The sequence below is a fragment of the Argopecten irradians genome, chromosome 5, assembly GCF_041381155.1.
Source record: "Argopecten irradians isolate NY chromosome 5, Ai_NY, whole genome shotgun sequence".
In the NCBI taxonomy this organism is placed as follows: domain Eukaryota; kingdom Metazoa; phylum Mollusca; class Bivalvia; order Pectinida; family Pectinidae; genus Argopecten; species Argopecten irradians.
This window is the reverse complement of record NC_091138.1, coordinates 24035158-24057239: the sequence shown is the minus strand read 5'-3', so window position 1 is coordinate 24057239 and position 22082 is coordinate 24035158. Positions and strand designations below refer to the sequence as shown.

Genomic DNA, 22082 nt, shown 5'->3' with positions numbered 1-22082 from the left:
TTCAACCAATATATCTTATTTTGACTCGATATAGCACCAGGGAAGGCTCGGGACAGGGTGTAGGGTTTGAGGTTCTCAGGTAATAAATGAAATCGCAATAACCGCGATATACCAGGATGTTAATATCCTGAATTAAAAGTTTTGTCAACAATATGATGACATCACTGTAATAATATTCAGTAAGGATCGACTACTAGTATATAACGGTAGGTAAGGAGATAGCTCTCACATGTCGCTGTTCACAGACCTATCACAACATGGCGTGGATTCTTCTTTTTCTCTCTCTCATTTTGGGTATGTATTCTTACCATGTTGTAATAGCTACATTATCAGTCGTTGATTTTCATCTGATAACTACAGTTCATATATTTTTTCAATACGTAACATAAAGGAAGATTTTAGTGCATGTTTAGAGTCGTAAATAATTATTTAAAAAGATTATGCATACATTCATTACATATTTATTAATTGTTCATGGTAATGTTTTTCCTCATTTTATTTAAATATAGAGTCAGGTAATGATTTCATAAACCATTTGTTTCATGGGTACTATTTCGGGAATAGTTAAACCATTGACCCTCGGTAGCAAGGAAGCCCTAGAGAACTGTTGAACTCGATCCCAATGAAACAATTGTATAATATGGATTTGTTTTCTTCACATATCAATAGTAAACAAATTAGTTCTAAATTCACCTAAGAAAATGAGAGCTATATAAAGCAGTGATGATAACATATCAAATAAAATCTTTCAAAATTCTGAATATCATAATCATCTTAACCGTTGTATTGTTCTTTGTACATATTTTATTTATGCCAATTACTTATACTTTTAAGGTGTGCACTGTACCCACTACACATTCACTGTGAATGAACTCGTGCCGATGGCCACGTACATCGGCCAGGTTAGTAGACTAATTGATCTCGTGTAGGTAATAACCAACTAAACGAAACACTGACTTTCTAAATGGCAGATGTCTAGCGGAAATTGAGTCCATGTTAAATTTCGATTCGGCCACTGGTTGGCTGGTTAATTATGAATTTCAAAAGTAAAAAGGTTATCAGACAGGTAATTATCCCAAGGTAACAATGATATGAATTTGGAAATCCTTATTGAAATTTAGGATCAATATATCAATTTCGATAATAATTAGGTAAACCATTAGAATTTAAGGTTTTTTTTCCGTACAGAATGGACCTGTAATATTTCAAAATCTACAGTACACTAGTTGGAGTTGGTGCTGATATAGCCCACCTTTTTTTTCTATTTAGTCTTATGAGGAATAAGATATAAAGAAAAGAACCTAGCGGTCGAAACATGTCGACCACATCAATATCCTGACCAAAATAAAGGAAAAAGAACACTTCTTGGATGCTGAGGATCCTTTATTTCTTGATTGTATATTTAGTCTTGTGTGAGAACCTAGACTATTATTCAGCTGTTTTTTTTTTAAATATTACATTACAAACCTCTATAATAGAATCATACCGACACAATTGCGTGATATATAAAGACTCGGGTGGTTCAAGCAGCAACTTGTATATATTCATCCCCATTGTTCTGCAAATAGACACCTGACCTAGACAGAGAGGACTATTTGATCAAAACTGCAGAAGGTGTATTTCCTTGATGGTATTGCTCATTGCCATACTTATTTTCCATGTGTTAAAAGTTATATAAGCCGTAATTTCAAATCCAGGAATCAAGGAGATCTTTTAATGTTATTTACCACCAAAAGGTACCAACATTCGAGAATTAAAATACTTACAAGAGCTGAAAATTTATTTTGACAATACTGCCAAAAATCATTATATTTACATCTACAATGCAGTGAAATGAGTACATAATGTCAGACCACGAAGCCAAGTTGTGGTATACAATTTCATTTTATTCAATTCAATTCATTTATTTGTATTTTTACATCCACAAACAAGGATCGATAGAAAATTACAAAGATAACATTACATGTATAACACAATAATAATAAAACAAGAACAACTTATGCATTCAGCAAGCCCGCTTTCCTCAGTTCAAACGCGAGGCCCAAATCCTGCAGAAGTTGTGGTTCATTAGATGGGGTCTTCCCCGAACACCAACTCTGGGTAGGGTGGGGTGTTTTCATAGGGGTTAAGGTGTGTTGATAGGGAGTTATAGTCTATCTCAGAATTGTTCTCAGTGCAAGATCACAGGTGAATCTCAGGTAAATCAACTCACCTGGTAGGTGATCAGCAAATCAGTAACTGTTATTGTCAAGAGGCATACTTCAGAAAAATTCATACTTGCCATGATATTTGAATAGAACGTTAAATTATCAACTTGACTTGTATTTGTAGACTTTATTGTCTTAGTCTTAAGCTATACATTTTTGTGCTATTTCTCAGCTTTATAAGTGTAAATATTTAATAGAAATACTATACTAGATCATTCATTGTCTCATCATTTTCTTATACTTTCTGACTTATTTTAGTTTTTAGATCTAGATTAATATACACTTTGTAAAACATCTGTACTAGAATTGTCGAATTTACAGTTTATTATTGATCTATACTTGACTGTGTTTTTCAGTTTTCAAGGATGAGAATCTTCCTCTTTAATTCAGAGGATTTCTTCTGATTGGGCAATATTTAGGAGAAACAAATAATGTCAGATATGATCTGAAATATCATAAATTGACCCTTTTAAACAAGGGATTTCTCTTATAAGTGAAGATGTTTCCTCCCTTTGTTGATAGGATCGATCACTATTTTCATCTATTTTCTGTGATGTAAGCTTTTGATCGAGCAAGGCATTAAAACTTAATGTATAAGATGAAAAAAATATGGAACAAGGAGCCGCAAAGCTTGGCATTATCCCCCGCGCCCAGTTGTGTATGAAAGCTCAAACATAAAATAAATAAAGCTCATTGTAACTAAGAGTTTAAATTTTGATATTGTCATCCATGTAGGTTTAACTATTTGAACAGAGCTTAGTAAATTGTCCTTGAATAAATTCATACAACAATATATCCGCTCTCCAGTAACATGACATTTAAAAGTAACAGAAAAAGTATCGAAAATGAAAGGTTCCCATTAGCAAAAGGCACAACTAGAGCACTAGCCTAACATGTACAGAAAGTTGAATGGTTTCGATTATAGCCCGGAATAGAAAGGAAACTTTAATAATATGGTATTTTTTAATAAATTTCCATGGTAACAGAAAAAGTATTGAAAATGGAAGGTTCCCATTAGAAAAAGGCACAACTAGAGCACTAGCCTAACATGTACAGAAAGTTTCGTGTAGCCAAGTTGAACGGTTTTCGAGTTATAGCCCGGAATAGAAAGGAAACTTTAATAATATAGTATTTTTGAATAAGTTTCCATGGTAACAGAAAAAGTATCGAAAATGAAAGGTTCCCATTAGCAAAAGGCACAACTAGAGCACTAGCCTAACATGTACAGAAAGTTTCGTGTAGCCAAGTTGAACGGTTTTCGAGTTATAGCCCGGAATAGAAAGGAAACTTTAATAATATGATATTTTTTAATAAGTTTCCATGGTAACAGAAAAAGTATTGAAAATGAAAAGTTCCCATTAGAAAAAGGCACAACTAGAGCACTAGCCTAACATGTACAGAAAGTTTCGTGTAGCCAAGTTGAACGGTTTTCGAGTTATAGCCCGGAATAGAAAGGAAACTTTAATAATATGGTATTTTTGAATAAGTTTCCATGGTAACAGAAAAAGTATCGAAAATGAAAGGTTCCCATTAGCAAAAGGCACAACTAGAGCACTAGCCTAACATGTACAGAAAGTTTCGTGTAGCCAAGTTGAACGGTTTAGGAGTTATAGCCCGGAAACGATACTCGGACGGACGGACGGACGGACGGACGGACGGACGGACAGAGCCCAAATCAATATCCCCCGCAAACGCGTTTCGCGGGGGATAATTAAAGGTAAACTGTATGATTGGTTTGAAGCCTACTTATCTGACAGAAAACAACTCATATTCATAAACGAATATCAATTACCCGGTAATCTAATGAAAAACCGATAAATGCTTGAGTACCGCAAGGTTCATTACTTGGTCTTTTCTTTTCCTATTGTTTATAAATGACTTAACAGATAATGTAATATCTTATATAAAAATATTTGCTGATGACACATCTCTGTATTGATAATGATGATGACCTTTTACTGACAGTAACACATGCAGAGTTCTTTGAGGATGACGATAATTTCTTCATGAGCTGATGAAATAAAAGGATCATGGTCGGATCACATCTTTAATATTTGTGAAAAAGTTTCATCAAGACAGAACTTATTACGAACATTGAAACATAAACTAGATGGAAACTCACCAAGAACTTTGTATCTCTCCTATATCAGACCAATTTTAGAATATACAGACATTATTTGGGATACCAGAACGGAACCATTGACTTGATGACATAAGCCGACTCATGATCAGCATCACAGCTGCTTCACCTTGCTTAAATTGGCAGGAACTATTTTGCATATCAATTCAATTAAAAATATTTTATTTTATATAAATTATACACAATGGGATTGGGTAACAGGCAGTGCCTATATCAACCCTTTCCCTCTTCCACTAGTGTACAACATTTTATATAAATTAAACATTAACAAAACTGTAGTATATCTTATGATGTATCTTATCATACCGTGTACACTTACGTACACAGAACTCGTATAATAGTTACAAACGCAAGTCGTTATATAAACTTTACTGGAACAATATCTTACAGGAGAATTGGGATGCATTATGTTCATTTTATTTTTAACTGTAAAGCGTATTGTGATTTTAGGAAAACTTACATAATTGATAGAGTAACTGTTTTATGTGAACATTTTGAAAGTATGTCTTCTGATAATCAACTTATCTTTTTAATGAATTGTGATGTTTTACAAGTTAGTCTTGCTAAATATATCTTTTTAGCGATGAGGAGCAGGCGATCTCTATAATAGTAATTTTGACTTATTATAACTTTAACTGATAATGTTGTTTTATTCACATATATTGTTCATAATTTTATTACATTCGTGTCTCATAAGCCAATTAATGGCTGGGCATTTTTACTAATGAAGAATATTTTTTTAATTGTAAATGTTGTGTAAAAATGTGTGACATTATTATGCATTATTATCCCCCGCCCAACGAAGTTGGCGGGGGATATACAAATGGGTTCCGTCCGCCCGTCCGTCCGTCCGTCCGTCCGTCCGTACGAATGGTTTCCGGAGCATAACTCTAAAACCAGTTGAGATATTTCCACGAAACTTCATAGACACATTGGTCTTATGGTCTAGTAGTGCCTTTTGTTATTTTTAGGTTTTCATTTTTTGCACTTTTTCCGTAACCATGGAAACATTACTGAAAATGGCAGATTTTTGTGTAAGAATCGTTTCCGGAGCACAACTCTAAAACCAGCCGAGATATTTCCATGAAACTTCATAGACACATTGTTCTTATGGTCTAGTAGTGCCTTTTGCTATTTTTAGGTTGTCATTTTCTGCACTTTTTCCGTAACCATGGAAACATTGCTGAAAATATCATATTTTTGTACCAGGTTCATTTCCGGAGCATAACTCTAAAACCAGCAGAGATATTTCCACGAAACTTCATAGACACATTCTTTTTATGGTCTAGTAGTGCCTTTTGCTATTTTTAGGTTTTCATTTTTTGCACTTTTTCCGTAACCATGGAAACATTGCTGAAAATGGCAGATTTTTGTGTAAGAATCGTTTCCGGAGCACAACTGTAAAACCAGCCGAGATATTTCCATGAAACTTCATAGACACATTGTTCTTATGGTCTAGTAGTGCCTTTTGCTATTTTTAGGTTTTCATTTTTTTGCACTTTTTCCGTAACCATGGAAACATTGCTGAAAATATATTTTTGTACCAGGTTCATTTCCGGAGCATAACTCTAAAACCAGCAGAGATATTTCCACGAAACTTCATAGACACATTCTTTTTATGGTCTAGTAGTGCCTTTTGCTATTTTTAGGTTTTCATTTTTTGCACTTTTTCCGTTACCATTGAAACATTGCTGAAAATATCATGGTAAATGGTAAATGTTACTTTGCAAAACTCCACCCATCTTTGTGTATATAGTCTAATATAAATGTCAAGGCTGTATACCTGATTCAACAATTGCAGCCCCGCTCTACTTGAATTATACTCCATCTTTCTTTAGCTCAACTTCCTTTTTCCTGTTTTTTTTTCATACACATACTTAAGTCTCCACAATCAAACTTACTTCAGCTTTGATATCTCCATTTGCGGGGGATCTGAATGACTATGTCCTTGTTATTATTATGTATCTTATCATAGGTATGAGTATAAAAATTACCTGGTTGAAAAGTTACCTGTGTTGGTGTTAGATTTTGAAACAGACTATAACTAAACTTCAAAGGGTTCCCTACATAAACACCTCCCTTTGTCTTTACCAGAGTTGGTGTTCGGGGAATTCGCCCATTAGATGACAATAAATTTATTAAATTTTCATAGTTTGTGAACATAGAATTAATTTTGTATTTAGATAAGAAAGTTTTTCTTTCAGTAGAATTTACTGTACACTTGAGGATGAAGTGAGCTTCACCCTCTACAAAATTGCAAAATTCGCATAACCGGTGCTGGCGAGGTATCTTTTTTGTCCTACCAGCTTCAATTTCTAGGTTGTGATTGCTGATCCGAAGTTTTGTCAACAATTTTCGATATTCAAAATTTTGCAAAGAAAGATAATATTCCTCTTTATAGTTTTGTTTAAGTTTACTATACACAAATAACTTATTACTACAATCTAAAAGCTGCATTTAGCTTGAGAAAATAAATCTGCCATGTATGAATCTTTTTAATGACCGTTTTAATCTGGCTTGTTCCTTCCTACTGAAGTTTCTCCTTTTAATGTCAAATGTGATGTTATTTTCGTTGATAGTTCTTGATACGTATAAATACCACGAATATGATCCACTTTCATGAATATTTCTACTGACATTCAAAGCTTCTTTTACAAGATTATTAATGTCATCTTGTGATATTCTAGCCAAATAACACAATGCTTGAGTATTAATGAAACAGTCTAGTGTATACTGTCGTAATTCAGCCCTGGAAGCAACATTTACTGCATATTTTCCAACCCCAAGGGCCATTTTGCAAGATTTTAAATTCATTTGTTAAAATGACGTTTTATCTATTATTGAAAATTCGTCAAATATTGAATTATTCACACGCGATCTTTTACTTGCATTTGCAATTTTACGGTAAAAGTCGGCATACCATATTTCAGAATTATATGTTAAGATTGGTCTGACTAAAGAATGATACAACTTTTTCCAGAGCTATATGGGCATATCAGCTATTTTATTTAAATATTGCTTAATTGAAAACAGAACTTTTCTACTTTTTACATTAAGTTCCTTAGCAGCTAGCATGAATTTACCGTTGTTACATAAAGTTGTACCTAAATATTTATACCCAGAGACTTGTTCAATTTCCTGATTTTTTTAACATAAACGGTTTCACATCATGTTTGGCTTTGCTATTTCTCTGCCTAGTTTGGAAAATCATCGTTTTTGTTTTCTTAGCATTTATTGATAGCTGCTATTTTTCACAGTAGTTTTCCAATTCAATTAATGATTTCTGCAGTCCCTCGGAAGTTTCTGATAAAATCAATAAATCATCCGCAAATGACAAACTACCTACTGCTAAATCCCCTAATTGTAGTGGATTATTATTTAGAATGACTGGTAAATCATTGATGCACATGTTGAAAAGGGTAGGACTTAAACTATCTCCTTGTTTTACCCATCGAATAATGTTACAGAAACAGTTTCGGTTAACGAGCACTCGTTAACTTCTGTAATGGTTTTCGATGGAGAATTTTAAGTTAAGGGATTCCTTAAAGTGACGAAACTGGGCTCTGGGTTCATGACCTGACCATACGTAAATATAATGATTGTACCATCAAACTTCAAAATTAAAATCATGCATTGTAAGAATGTAATTCTCAAAATGTTAGTAAATTTTGGTGGTAATCACATGAAAAGCTCTTCTTGATTCGTCAGTATGACACATATAACTGTAAAATTCGATTGAGTCTTTATTCCAACAGGTGACAGAGGTGACGTCTAGACCAGACGACACTTCCATACATATATCACCCTCCGGCGTTCCTTTCCATGTGGACCTACACACGGGTGGGGTGTACGTCACCTCCATACTGGACAGAGAAGCTATATCTATCTACAACTTTGATGTTTTGGAGTCCATTGATGGAGTAGATACACTACTGGCCAATGTAACTGTTTACATTTCAGACGTTAATGATAACGCTCCAGTGTTTTCACGTCAAATGTATAACGTTTCCATAAAAGAAGGAACACCAATATCTACCAAGATTTTGAGGTTACGAGCAATGGACGCCGATGTAAGGAGCCAGCTAGTTTACAATATTTTAACAAATCCTTCGCCTTTCACAATCGATGCCACAACAGGGATGTTATCTATTAAACAAACACTAGAAGAGACAAACTACGCTGTCCAGGTTCAAGTCACTGACGGTACGTATAACGCGAAAATAACTTGTTGTTAACACATTTGGTTTTTATATGAAGCAAAAGTCTGTCTTATAAAAGACTCTCCAATAAGAAAATTCCCAGCCTGAATGATTTACAGGAAAAATGTGTAAGATGAAGAGCATTACGTGCTAATGCCGGCAGATACAACGATCGTATTACCAAATTTAATATTGCCATACAGCAACTTTGATTATATACATGTAGTACAATTATGTATTGCAAAATAAGTCACACCCGAACTATAGATACTTTTACCGACGAAACAATTTTGTCGGTTGGTGGATGTCTTCTTTGTAGGGAAAGGTACATATCACAGTGACCATGATAATGTTAAGTTGTTGAATTTTAGCGGGAGAAAATTTCGCCATTTTTGTTCGTGTTTAGTAAATCGCTGGAGAATCATTCACGCATTGTGATCGCCTACCAACAGTGATAAGGTCATACAGACTATTTATTATCAATGTCATTCTTTATTCCATGATATTTAAGTCCGCGCATAAGATTACTGTATAGCGAAATTTAACCCTCCGCGAATACAACCAACTATGCAGTACGTATTATATTCGATGATTGACGTCTATATTTGTTCTTATCTTACAGGGTTTTACCAGACTCGTGCCTGGGTGTATGTGAAAGTTGTCGTTCCTGATTCCGTGGTGGGGTGACATTGCTGGATTTTGCAATCGTTTATTTTCATATGTTAATGTACAAAAAAAATCATAAATGATTGGAAATTTTGTTTTTGTTGAAGTTTTACACACAAAATCATATCAAATGTTTGAATAAAGTGTTTAAACTTTTGCAAAACAAGTATCGTCTGTACTGCTATATACCGGTATATTGTTTTGATGAATGCATGCGCCAGTTTAGCGAAGTAACATAGTGTTTGATAGTGGAAAAAGTGATAGTAATAATGTGTTTGTCTGGATGGAAGATGAAAGTTATTTAAGCATTACTACATTCAGTTTGCAATTATGGGATTATGATTTGACAACTGTGAACTTGAACGAAAGTAAAGATTATTCGTTTAAACTTGGTAGCCCTTCATTCCAGCATGTTGTTTGCCTATTATCAGGTCCTCTTATATATAATTAGTTAATCAGAAGTTGTTTAAAGATTTTAGCAGCTTTGACCCCAATGACCTTGAATGAAAGTCAAGTTAATTCGTTTGAAAACTCGGTAGCCCTTCATCGCTGCATGCCACAGGTGGTAGGCTAGTTCCTGTGTGGGACAGAAATAAAAGATTTGAAAATTCGGCCAATACACATGTCCTTAGATGGTAGGCTAGATACTGTATTAAGGACATGTGTATTGGCCAAACTTTCAAATCTTTTATTTCTGAGTCTCAGGAACTAGCCTAGGCCTCTTAGTTATTCACAAGAAGTCATTTAAAGATTTTAGCTATTTTGAACCCTGTGACTTTAAAGATGCTGTACCGCTGACGAATGTTATTTTACATTTATTAACAAGAGATCCCAGAAGGATCTTGGCGCCCACCAAAGAATGATCTATATCTGGAAAGGAAAGATGGATCTTTTCTCTACTTTTTAAATTTTTTCAAACATACTACATATAAAATTTGAGACAGATCGCTTTAGTACCTTTTGAGAAATAGCGGTAACAAACTTCAACTATCAAAATCCAAGATGACTCCTTGGCGGCCAGTGAAATTTGAGAAAGATCCATTCAATACTTTCTGAGAAATAGCGATAACACACTTTGAATATAAAAATCCAAGATGGCTGCCTGGCAGCAATCTTGTTGACCGATCGGTCCCAAATCACAATATGCACAACTAGGGCCCTAGGGGAACCTACATATGAATTTTGAGACAAATCCCTTCAGTACTTTCTGAGAAATAGCGATAACAAACTTTGAATAACAAAATCCAAGATGGCTGCCTTGCGGCCATCTTGTTGACCGATCGGTCCCAAAATGCAATATGCACAACTAGGTCCCTAGGGGAACCTACATATGAAATTTGAGACAAATCCCTTCAGTACTATCTGAGAAATAGCCATATCAAACCTTAACTATCAAAATCCAAAATCTTGTTTTTCCGATCAGCCTCAAAATCTGTATGGCACAAAAAGGGACCAAGGGTAACCTCCATGTGAAGTTTGAACAAAATTCCTTCAGTAGTTCTCAAGAAATATCGATAACAAACTTCAACTGCCAAAATCAAAGATGGCTGCCTGGCGGCCATCTTGTTTTTCCGATCAGCCTCAAAATCTGTATGGCACAACTAGAGACCAAGGGTACCCTCCATGTGAAGTTTGAACAAAATCCCTTCAGTAGTTCTCAAGAAATATCGATAACAAACTTCAACTGCTAAAATCAAAGATGGCTGCCTGGCGGCCATCTCATTTTTCCAATCAGCCTCAAAATCTGTATGGCACAAATATGGACCAAGGGGACCCTCCATGTGAAGTTTGAACAAAATCCCTGCAGCAGTGTTTAAGAAATAGTGATAACAAGCATTGTTTACGGACGGACGACGGACGACTGACCACGGACGCAGGGCGATTTGAATAGCCCACCATCTGATGATGGTGGGCTAAAAACATAAAAACAGGAGTAGACGAATTAGTATTTCCTTCTGTTACAAAACTTACTTATTTTAACCAATACTGTCATTGACAAGTTTGAGCTTCTTAATTTACTTCAAGATAAAAATATCAAAAATTATTAATTTGGTCCCGATAAAAATCCCCGTCACTTTGCGCTATATTGTATGAAGTAATGATTGCGCATGTCCTTAAAGTAAAATAAATTATTTTGTATGTATTTTTGTGTTAATTGGACACATATGCACACGATTAAACAGTTATTGTTCAAATGATGTGTATCGTTTATGCTCTGTCGGCGGCGAATCAACTTTAAATAAAGGTCAATGTCATTCATTTAAACAAACGTGGTCATCCTTTATCCCAGCATGCTACGGGCCAAATATCAGTACCCTGGGCCTTTCGGTTGAATGAAAAGTTAACACACGGCGCACCACGACGGATGATGCATGATGATAATAGGTCATCCTGATCCTTGAAGTCAGATGACCTAAAAAGCAATTATTTTTCGTGAAACAGTCATCTTCTGGGATCGCTGAAACAAACATTGTGACTGATGCCACAATGATAATGACGTCAAAATAAGCGGATAACAATTCATAAGCTAAAAACAGCAACTGCATTTAGTAAGATTACATAGTGAGGTTGAAGTGAAAATGTAAAAAAAAGTGAAAGTTGCATTGTGTTAATCTGAATGAAGTAATGAAAGTTATTTAAGCATTGTACGTCTTTATGTTGGTATTCATAGCCAATATGAATGCTAACTGGACCAAGGTAAATACCATAAAGCCATAAAGCGCTAGCGCCTCATGTTGAATTTGCTTCTGTCCAATTAGCATTCATTTTGGTCATTTTAAGTATGATTGCTAACTGAAAAGAATTCATAATTGTCAAAGGCGGAACAGCCTTTGAACAGATGATTTCCGGCACGTCACAATGATAATAACAAGAGGCCCAGAGGGCCTGTATCGCTCACCTGGTTTGTAATGTCAAGTAATGTTCTGAGTACAGATTCATTGTTCTTTCCTGAAGGAAAATTGAATATTTACGTCTACTTCCCCTATTGGGCACCACCCCTTCTGCCCCCGGGGGGTCAGAGGCAATATTTATACAAAGTCTATTCTCCTTCCCTTAAGGATGTTTCTGGCCAAATTTGGTTTCAATCCATACAGAACTCTAGAACTAGTGGGGATTTATAGGATTTACCTCTATTTCCCCTATTGCACCCGCCCCTCCTGCCCCCGGGGCGTCAGAGCCAAAATATATTCAAACTCTGTTCCTCTTCCCCCAAGGATGTTTCTGGCCAAATTTGGTTTCAATCCATGCAGAACTCTAGGACAAGTAGCGATTTATAGGATTTACCTCTATTTCCCCTATTGGGCCCTGCCCCTCCTGCCCCCGGGGGGTCCGAGCCAAAATTCATACAAGCTCTGTTTCCCTTCCCCAAAGGATAATTCTGACAAAATTTGGTTTCAATCCATGCAGAACTCTAGGACCAGTAGCGATTTGTAGGATTTACCTCAATTTCCCCTATTGGGCCCCGCCCTTCCTGCCCCCGGGGGGTCAGAGCCAAAATTTATACAAGCTCTGTTTCCCTTTCCCAAAGGATGTTTCTGGCCAAATTTGGTTTCAATCCATGCAGAACTCTAGGACAAGTAGCGATTTTGGGATTTACTTCTATTTCCCCTATTGGGCCCCGCCCCTCCTGCCCCCGTGGGTTCAGAGCCAAAATTTATACAAACTCTGTTTCCCTTCCCCAAAGGATGTTTCTTGCCAAATTTGGTTTCAATCCATGCAGAACTCTAGGACCAGTAGCGATTTGTAGGATTTACCTCAATTTCCCCTATTGGGCCCCGCCCTTCCTGCCCCCGGGGGGTCAGAGCCAAAATTTATACAAGCTCTGTTTCCCTTTCCCAAAGGATGTTTCTGGCCAAATTTGGTTTCAATCCATGCAGAACTCTAGGCCAAGTAGCGATTTTGGGATTTACTTCTATTTCCCCTATTGGGCCCCGCCCCTCCTGCCCCCGTGGGTTCAGAGCCAAAATTTATACAAACTCTGTTTCCCTTCCCCAAAGGATGTTTCTTGCCAAATTTGGTTTCAATCTATGCAGAACACTAGGACTAGTAGCGATTTATGGGATTTACCTCTATTTCCCCTATTAGGCCCCGCCCCTCCTGCCCCTGGGGGGTCAGAGCCAAAATTTAAACAAACTCTGTTTCCCTTCCCCCAAGGATGTTTGTGGCAAAATTTGGTTAGAATCCATGCAGAACTCTAGGACTAGTAGCGATTTAAAGGAAATGTTGACGGACGGACGGACGACGGGCCATGACATAAGCTCACCGGCCCTTCGGGCCAGGTGAGCTAATAATAAAGTCAAAATAAGGGCATGGCAATTCATTGACCAATTAATGCAAACTGTAAGGGCATATAGTAAGGCTGCAGTGAAAATGTAATATATTGTGTTGATCTGAACGAGATGGCGAAAGATACATTGTGTTGATTGAATGAGATAGTGAAAGTTACATTGTGTTGGCCTGAATGAGATAGTGAAAGTTACATTGTGTTGGCCTGAATGAGATAGTGAAAGTTTATAGTGTTGGCCTGAAAGGGATAAGGAAAGTTGCATTGCGTTGGCCTAAATTAGATTGCGAATGTTGCATTGTGTTGGCCTGAATGGAAAAGCTTCAGGATTTATTAAAATATATACTTTAATAATTAGGAATAGAAACAAAGGAGAAAACCTGACAAGAATATCGTTTTACAGATATTTCTTCGAAAATGTAAATCACAAAATTAAGTTGTTTAAACTTACAAGAGAATCATGTTTTATTCAGATATACATATTATTTATAACAAGAGGCCCAGAGAGCCTGTAACGCTCACCTGGTTTGTAATGCCAAGTAATGTTCTGAATACAGGTTCATTGTTTCTTTTCTGAAGGAATTTCATTATTAACCTCTAAATCCCCTATTGGGCCCCACCCCTTCCGCCCCCAGGGAGTCAGAGCCAAAATTTATACAAGTTCTGTTCCCCTTCTTCCAAGGATGTTTATGGCCAAATTTGGTCACAATCCAAACAAAACTCTAGGACAAGAAGTGATTTATAGGATTTACCTCTATTTCCCCTATTGGGCCCCACCCGTCCTGCCCCCGGGGGGGTCACAGCCAAAATTTATACAAGTTCTGTTCCCCTTCCCCAAAGGATGTCTGTGGCCAAATTTGGTTACATTCCATTCAGAACTCTATGACTAGTAGCGATTTAAAGGATTTACCTCTACTACCCCTATTGGGCCCCGCCCCTCCTGCCCCCGGGGGACCAGAGCCAAAATTTATACAAGTTCTGTTCCCCTTCCCCAAAGGATGTTTGTGGCCAAATTTGGTTACATTCCATTCAGAACTCTATGACAAGTAGTGATTTAAAGAATTTACCTCTATTTCCCCTATTGGGCCCCGCCCCTCCTGCCCCTGGGGGATCAGAGCCAAAATTTATACAAGTTCTGTTCCCCTTCCCCCAAGGATGTTTGTGGCCAAATTTGGTTACAATTCATGTAGAGCTCTAGGACAAGTAGCGATTTAAAGGATTTACCTCTATTTCCCCTATTGGGCCCCGCCCCTCCTGCCCCCAGGGGGTCAGAGCCAAAATTTATACAAGGTCTGTTCCCCCTTCCCCAAGGATGTTTGTGGCCAAATTTGGTTACATTCCATTCAGAACTCTATGACTAGTAGCGATTTAAAGGATTTACCTCTATTACCCCTATTGGGCCCCGCCCCTCCTGCCCCCGGGGGACCAGAGCCTAAATTTATACAAGTTCTGTTCCCCTTCCCCCAAGGATGTTTGTGGCAAAATTTGGTTACATTCCATTCAGAACTCTATGACTAGTAGCGATTTAAAGGATTTACCTCTATTTCCCCTATTGGGCCCCACCCCTCCCGCCCCCAGGGGGTCAGAGCCAAAATTTATACAAGTTCTGTTCCCCTTCTTCCAAGGATGTTTATGGCCAAATTTGGTCACAATCCAAACAAAACTCTAGGACAAGAAGTGATTTATAGGATTTACCTCTATTTCCCCTATTGGGCCCCACCCGTCCTGCCCTTGGGGGGCCAGAGTCAAAATTTATACGAGTTCTGTTCCCCTTCCCCCAAGGATGTTTGTGGCCAAATTTGGTTACAATCCATGCAGAACTCTATGACTAGTAGCGATTTAAAGGATTTACCTCTATTTCCCCTATTGGGCCCCGCCCCTCCTGCCCCCGGGGGGTCACAGCCAAAATTTATACAAGTTCTGTTCCCCTTCCCCAAAGGATGTCTGTGGCCAAATTTGGTTACATTCCATTCAGAACTCTATGACAAGTAGTGATTTAAAGAATTTACCTCTATTTCCCCTATTGGGCCCCGCACCTCCTGCCCCCTGGGGACCAGAGTCAAAATTTACACAAGTTCTGTTCCCCTTCCCCCAAGGATGTTTGTGGCAGAATTTGGTTACAATTCATGTAGAACTCTATTACAAGTAGCGATTTTAAGGATTTACCTCTATTTCCCCTATTGGGCCCCGCCCCTCCTGCCCCCGGGGGACCAGAGCCAAAATTTATACAAGTTCTGTTCCCCTTCCCCAAAGGATGTTTGTGGCCAAATTTGGTTACATTCCATTCAGAGCTCTATGACAAGAAGCGATTTAAAGGATTTACCTCTATTACCCATATTGGGCCCCGCCCCTCCTGCCCCCGGGGGGTCAGAGCCAAAATTTATACAAGTTCTGTTCCCCTTCCCCCAAGGATGTTTGTGGCCAAATTTGGTTACATTCCATTCATAACTCTATGACTTGTAGCGATTTAAAGATGCTCCACCGCTGCCAATGGTATTTTTTCACTATCAAAAACAGGAGCAGACGATTAAGTACTTTTTATCAGTTACAAAAGTTACTTACTTTACACCATTACCACCATTGAAAAGTTTGAGCTTTTCATTTTACTTCAAGTTAAAATTACAAAAAATATTTAATTGCATCCCGAAAAAAATACGTGGCACTATATCTTATATGGAATGAAGTACTGATTGCGCATGGACCAAAGGCAAAATAAATTATTCTATATGATTTTTTGTGTTAATTAGACATATATATACACGATTAAACACCAATTATTGTTCAAGTGATGGATATCATTTATGCTCTGTCGGCGGTGGAGCATCTTTAAAGGATTTCCCTCTATTTCCCCTATTGGGCTCCGCCCCTCCTGCCCCCGGGGGATCAGAGCCAAAATTTATACAAGTTCTGTTCCCCTTCCCCCAAGGATGTTTGTGGCTAATTTTGGTTACAATCCATGCAGAACTCTAGGACAAGTAGTGATTTAAAGGATTTACCTCTATTACCCCTATTGGGCCCCGCCCCTCCTGCCCCTGGGGGACCAGAGCCAAAATTTATACAAGTTCTGTTCCCCCTCCCCCAAGGATGTTTGTGATCAAATTTGGTTACAATCCATGCAGAACTCTAGGACAAGTAGCGATTTATAGGATTTACCTCTATTTCCCCTATTGGGCCCCGCCCCTCCTGCCCCTGGGGGGACAGAGCCAAAATTTATACAAGTTCTGTTCCCCTTCCCCCAAGGATGTTTGTGGCTAAATTTGGTTACAATCCATGCAGAACTCTAGGACAAGTAGCGATTTAAAGGAAATGTTGACGGAGGGACGGACGACGGACGGACGGACGACGGACGCCGCGCCATGACATAAGCTCACCGGCCCTTCAGGCCAGGTGAGCTAATAAAAAAGAAACCTTGGCAAAACATAATTTTGTTTCCTACATGGGTATACACAACAATGTATCAAAAAAACAATTTAATCCAAGATCACTTCAGCGTTTTGTTACTTTTTATTCATGTGTTATCAGTATCAAGTTATACCAGATTTAAGAATGTTCATCAAATCACTAATAAATGTCTATTTCAAGTAACTGCTCAACAAAGTGGTTTGAGGAATTTTTATATCTCTGTTACATAATTTATCATTAACTCCAATATACATATGTTGTAGTAATTCTAACTTCATCTCAGCCATTGGTTGTCTTACAGTTGACCCAGGTAATGAACAGAAATGTGAGTGTTCTTACTCTATGTCAGCATTTGTATCACCTGTCGAGCTCTCGCAGTTTTTACATCTTCATTGTCATCTGTGAATTAAAAACATTAAACTTATAAATCAGCTCGATTTTACAGTATCAGTAAATGATGAATTTTCTAATATAAACTTAGTAAAGGTAAAGTAATTTTGATCATTACTTATTACGTGCAGAAATTATCATATTTAAAGGCTATGGTAGATTTTATCCTGCTAAATTATTCTATGCAGAGCTACATAGGTTTGATCCTAATAAAGTATTCTATGTATCTTGACCCATACACTGCAGTGACTTGCCTTCATCAGAGCTGCTGTCTTCAGCTTCAATTATTTTAGAAGCTTTTGTAAGTGTTTCTTCTTTTCCTTTCCCCTTCAAATTTTCCAGGTAGAGCAATAATCGGTCAAAATCTGCATTAGGAATCTACAATACAATACACATACCATCATGGAGAGCTGGTAAATGACAAGAAACCAAACAGGAGAAGAAACAAGAGGCCTAATGACATTGACAGTCATCTGACAACCTTGGCATTAGTTGAATGGGAAAATTATATTATATATCTCATATTAGAGTTGAGAAAAAGTTCAAAATGTGTTTTCAAGATGGCGGCTGTGGCTGCCATCTTCGATTTTTGAGAGACCCCAAAAAATTCAACAATTTATCGGGACCATGTCAGGATCATTTCAGGCAAGTTTCAGATAAATTGCAATGGTAGAACTTGAGAAATTAAAAATGTGTTTTGAAGATGGCAGCTGTGGAATTACAACCAACATTTGAACACAATAAAAGCATTGCCACAGAGTATTTTAAGCATTTTCCAAACAAATAGTAAATGAAGGAATGAAAATAATCATGGAAATTTATCAAATTAAACACCATTGGGTTGAAGTAAACTTTACCTACTTGTTTATAATGTTTTAGAAATTCTTTTTCTCACTAGTCCTTTGTTCTGCTAGGTGCGAATTAGAACAATTTTTTATGAACACTTCCACTGAAATCATTGGATTCATTGAGGACAATTGACAATGTATAGGTACTCAGATCTCCAGTCCTTTACCTAATTACTGAGGTGGATATCAGATCATAGCATTAGTGTAAGAAATATATATTGTGTTGGCAGCTTTTAATTCATTTAACCTAAATCCTGGAAAGTATATAACTTATTTGGTAAAGCTAAATAAACAGTCAGCAGAACTAATAAAGACACTACAAACCTTAGAATCATCGTACATGTGTTGAAGTAACCAAACTTGTCGGACTTTCTGAAATTTCCAATTAGCATTGTCATCAGACCATGTTTTCAGATAGTTGATGGAAGCTGTTTGGGCTGAAATGTTTGTGTCGTCAGAACCTTCTTCTGTAGCCTTTCCATCTTTCTTCTTCTTTTTATCCTTCTTTTTCTTGGGTACACATGTTTCCTCTTGGCTGTCATTCTCATCATCTCCAGAACCTTCCTCTGTGAAACTTTCTGTAAAACTTACATTCTTTTTCTTCTTCTTTTTATCCTTCTTTTTCTTGGGTACACGAGTTTCTTCCTTGCTGTCATTCTCATCATCTTCAGAACCTTTTCCTGTAAAAGTTTCTGTTAAACTTACATTCTTTTTCTTCCTCTTTTTCTTGGGTATCCCAGTATCGTCTTCACTGTTGTCTTCTTTTTCTTCAGCTACACAGAAATGAATTCCCTTTACCTACTATTAATTTCCTTATAATTACAGGGTTTTTGCCAGCTGTTTTGGGAAAAGAACCCAAAGCAAAAATTAGGAAAATATCGGTGTTTTTCAAAAATTGGGAAAATTTATCAGCATTATTTTGTTAAAATTTTCATCACAATTTTGTTGAAATAATATCAAAATGGGGAAATCAAATAACAAAGAAGGTTTAGCTGTTTCTTTAAATGATATTAAAATATTCTTAAACTTCTACATTTAATTTTACTGATGTCATAGGTATAATATAAGACATCTTATTTGGGGGTTTTATTTAATTTTACTGTATTTGGGAAAATACTGACTGAATTTGGGAAGATAAAGTGTTATTTTGCAATTGGGAATGGGTCCTTTTACCAGAGCCTATAAAAGCCTGGCAAAATCCTTGAATTATATACTGTATGGCTTACTGACTGGGGATTACACTTTGCTATATATCTATGGTCAAGGTGATTTTCACAATCTTAAAAACCCACAAAGAAAATGCAAAGAATCATCTTATATTTTACATGCTGTTAATCAGGTGATCACATGCTACAAATATGAGTTAAGACTATTTCATATATTGAATAGGAATATGCTAAAGGTATTTACCAGAAATATTTTCTTCTTTCACCTTCTTTTTCTTTACTCTTTTCACATCTGGACTGCTATTTTTTGTCTTTTCTTTTTCACAGACACCTAAAGTGTTATATTTGTTTTCATATTCTGATTCAAAACACTTTTCTGAATTCTTTTTCTTCTTCTTTTTCATAGGTTCTTCTTTGACAACATCATTGTTAGTTTTTTCGGAAAGTGACATTTTCCGTTTCTTTTTTTTCTTAACATCAGAACTGTTACTTTTCGTCATATCTTCTTCATCATCTTTTGAGTGAAGCCTATCACTGTAACTAGCACTGACTGAGGAATGTTTTTTCTCATTTTTACATTCTGAATCCTCAATGTTTTTTGCTCTCTTTTTCTTCTTTTTCACTGGTTCATGACCTATTGCATTGGTGAGGTCAGTATTTTCAGAATGTAACATTTTGTGTTTCTTTACTTTCTTTTTAATTTGATCCAACTCTTTTAGTAGATTCCATAGGTAAATGTCGAACCTTAAATGTCTAGCCTTCTGCAATTAATCTATATTTTCCAAGTCTTTTGTGTCGTTTCAATTTTCTTTTTACTGCTCCATTATGAAAGTGTCTTGGCTCTACAACAAAGAAATTGTAATTTTACAATAAGTTAACACAACTGCCGGGAACGGAGTGGAGACAGTGTATGATTATTCGTTCTAGTCTGTTTCTTGTTTTGGAAAAAATGTGATAGCCTACCCCTTCTATATTGTTTCCAAAACCAGAAGCTGACTACTGTGACCGAAGGATCTGATAACATATACATGTATATATAGTCACTGCCAGGCCATTTCATAAAACAGATAAATTAGGAAGGGCAATTCCATTAAATATTACATTTTGTATATGGTCACAAATGACTGGCATTTGCCTAATACATGTGGTAACTAAACTTGACTTAAGGCAGGTTTGACTTGTACAACAGTACAATGTACATGTAGTAGTATATGTACAGTACAGCTGTACATGTACGACCTGACAACTTCAAGTTGTACATGCACGTGTCTTTAGACTGTCATGACTGTATGTACTACAATGTTAGATATTCTATCTCTCACTCTCGATCAGAATGAAGCCTACGTATACGAACACGTAGTTCAGTCACATGTCAATATTTTACAAATATAGCTGGGTCGATGATCAAGCTATGAAACCGACAGTTTTTACTTACAATATACATGATATACACTATTAGCAGCTGATTTTAGATTTTACACGTGTTTTCTGCTGGCGGAAGTTTACTTCACTAACAAGGGACGTAACTCTGAGATGTTTCCGTCAATCGGATCCCCTCGGAGAAATTTCCGGAGATTCACGGAAATTACTCCGAGATGTCGCGATTGATGTTTCCGTTAGAAGTTCGACCAAAAAAGTTCGACGAATCGGTGTGGGTTCGAAGTAGTCCGCTAAACCTGCCTATATTATTAGGCTTTTTTAATTTTTATTTTATTTTTTTGTCTAATATATAGTCTATATATTAGGGAAAAAAAATAAAAAAACCTAATAATATAGGCAGGTTTAGCGGACTAGGTTCGAAGTTCACCAACAGTTCGAATATTACCCACACTTTCTCTTCTTTTTATTTTTGCTTTATTTTTCTTTCTAATATTTCAAATGAATTTGGAATTAGGTCAAATTAATGTGCAATCGATCCAATATTGTCTTTACTGTTATAGACGATTTTGATGTAGATATAATTTATCGGGTTTTTTTCTCTGTTTTGTACAGCACATTGTAATTTGTTCAATGTATATATACTGTAGATAGTTTTTATTTACTCTTGTTAGAGATTTACATCAATCTTATATTTTGGTTACATCAAATCAAAACAACAAAGTATGCTCTGAGATCCTTGCATTGCAGGCATGCACACCATATCCAACATTCACCATCAGCCTATTTTCGCAGTCCAAGTAAATGTCCTTTAACTTTCAAGTATGTATTCATTACTGAAATAGAACTACATGCTAAGTAGATTTTCAAAAAAAAAAAAGATGTTATTGAAGGCAAATGGTTTTAAGAGAGTTCTATGAACATTACTTTTATAGCATTCGCTATGTAAAATGTAGGTTTTTTTTTCAGAAGATATATCATAAAAAAAATTCCCTACATCTAAATGAATTCTCGTATTCCAATCCAACATATACAAATGTACACATGATTTTACAGTAGGTAAACGGAACAGGGCAATTCACAATTCATAAACATTTTATTAAACCAAGATTTTTATAGACCACTAAAGAATAACTGACGAAATAATTTAATTTCAAACTCAAAACCTTATTGATCTGTGATAACAGTAAAACTACTGACTCCATATAATAATTACACTTAGTTACCGAACTATGAAGAATAAAAAAACACATAGTTCTATAGAAAAGTGTAATTACTAGGTATAAACATTATTGAAACTGACGTCGTTGTTTACTCCGAAACAATCTGAAATGTAATATTTTATCTGTTTTTCACGTGCGCAGCTGAGGAGGGACATTGTTCTCGTGTTTCTTCTGATATA

General features: G+C 36.5%; 2 protein-coding genes across 3 annotated transcripts; one reads left to right on the top strand and one right to left on the bottom strand.

Annotated features, from left to right (window-relative positions):
• The first annotated feature begins 141 nt into the window (after positions 1–141).
• On the top strand, positions 142–9305 carry LOC138323299 (protocadherin gamma-B1-like). The gene is made up of 4 exons (XM_069267800.1): positions 142–294; positions 835–902; positions 8103–8550; positions 9169–9305. The coding sequence occupies exons 1-4, from the start codon at positions 258–260 to the stop codon at positions 9231–9233; spliced, it is 618 nt and encodes a 205-aa protein (XP_069123901.1). The 5' UTR covers positions 142–257; the 3' UTR covers positions 9234–9305.
• A 7677-nt stretch (positions 9306–16982) lies between these two features.
• On the bottom strand, positions 16983–20827 carry LOC138323297 (cholesin-like). 2 transcript variants are annotated; one of them, XM_069267796.1, is made up of 6 exons: positions 20739–20827; positions 19548–20145; positions 18773–18910; positions 18462–18658; positions 17544–17667; positions 16983–17298 (listed from the first exon to the last, which is right to left on the bottom strand). In XM_069267796.1, exons 2-6 carry the CDS (start codon positions 19975–19977, stop codon positions 17240–17242), a joined length of 948 nt encoding a protein of 315 aa, XP_069123897.1. In that variant the 5' UTR covers positions 19978–20145; positions 20739–20827; the 3' UTR covers positions 16983–17239. The 2 variants fall into 2 exon arrangements, with proteins under 2 accessions (XP_069123897.1, XP_069123896.1); XM_069267795.1 differs by having other exon boundaries at positions 18462–18910.
• Positions 20828–22082: the final 1255 nt, after the last annotated feature.

Bases quoted from the DNA above. Each gene is read 5' to 3' on its own strand.
- LOC138323297 (XM_069267795.1), bottom strand. From the start codon at position 19,977: ATGTTACATTCTGAAAATACTGACCTCACCAATGCAATAGGTCATGAA. The intron at 17,668-18,461 runs GTTTGTAGTGTC...ATTGTATTGTAG, and splicing joins ACATGTACGATGATTCTAAG to ATTCCTAATGCAGATTTTGA. The intron at 17,299-17,543 runs GCAAGTCACTGC...TTTAATTCACAG, and splicing joins AGACAGCAGCTCTGATGAAG to ATGACAATGAAGATGTAAAA.
- LOC138323299 (XM_069267800.1), top strand. From the start codon at position 258: ATGGCGTGGATTCTTCTTTTTCTCTCTCTCATTTTGG. The intron at 903-8,102 runs GTTAGTAGACTA...TTATTCCAACAG, and splicing joins TGGCCACGTACATCGGCCAG to GTGACAGAGGTGACGTCTAG. The intron at 8,551-9,168 runs GTACGTATAACG...CTTATCTTACAG, and splicing joins CCAGGTTCAAGTCACTGACG to GGTTTTACCAGACTCGTGCC.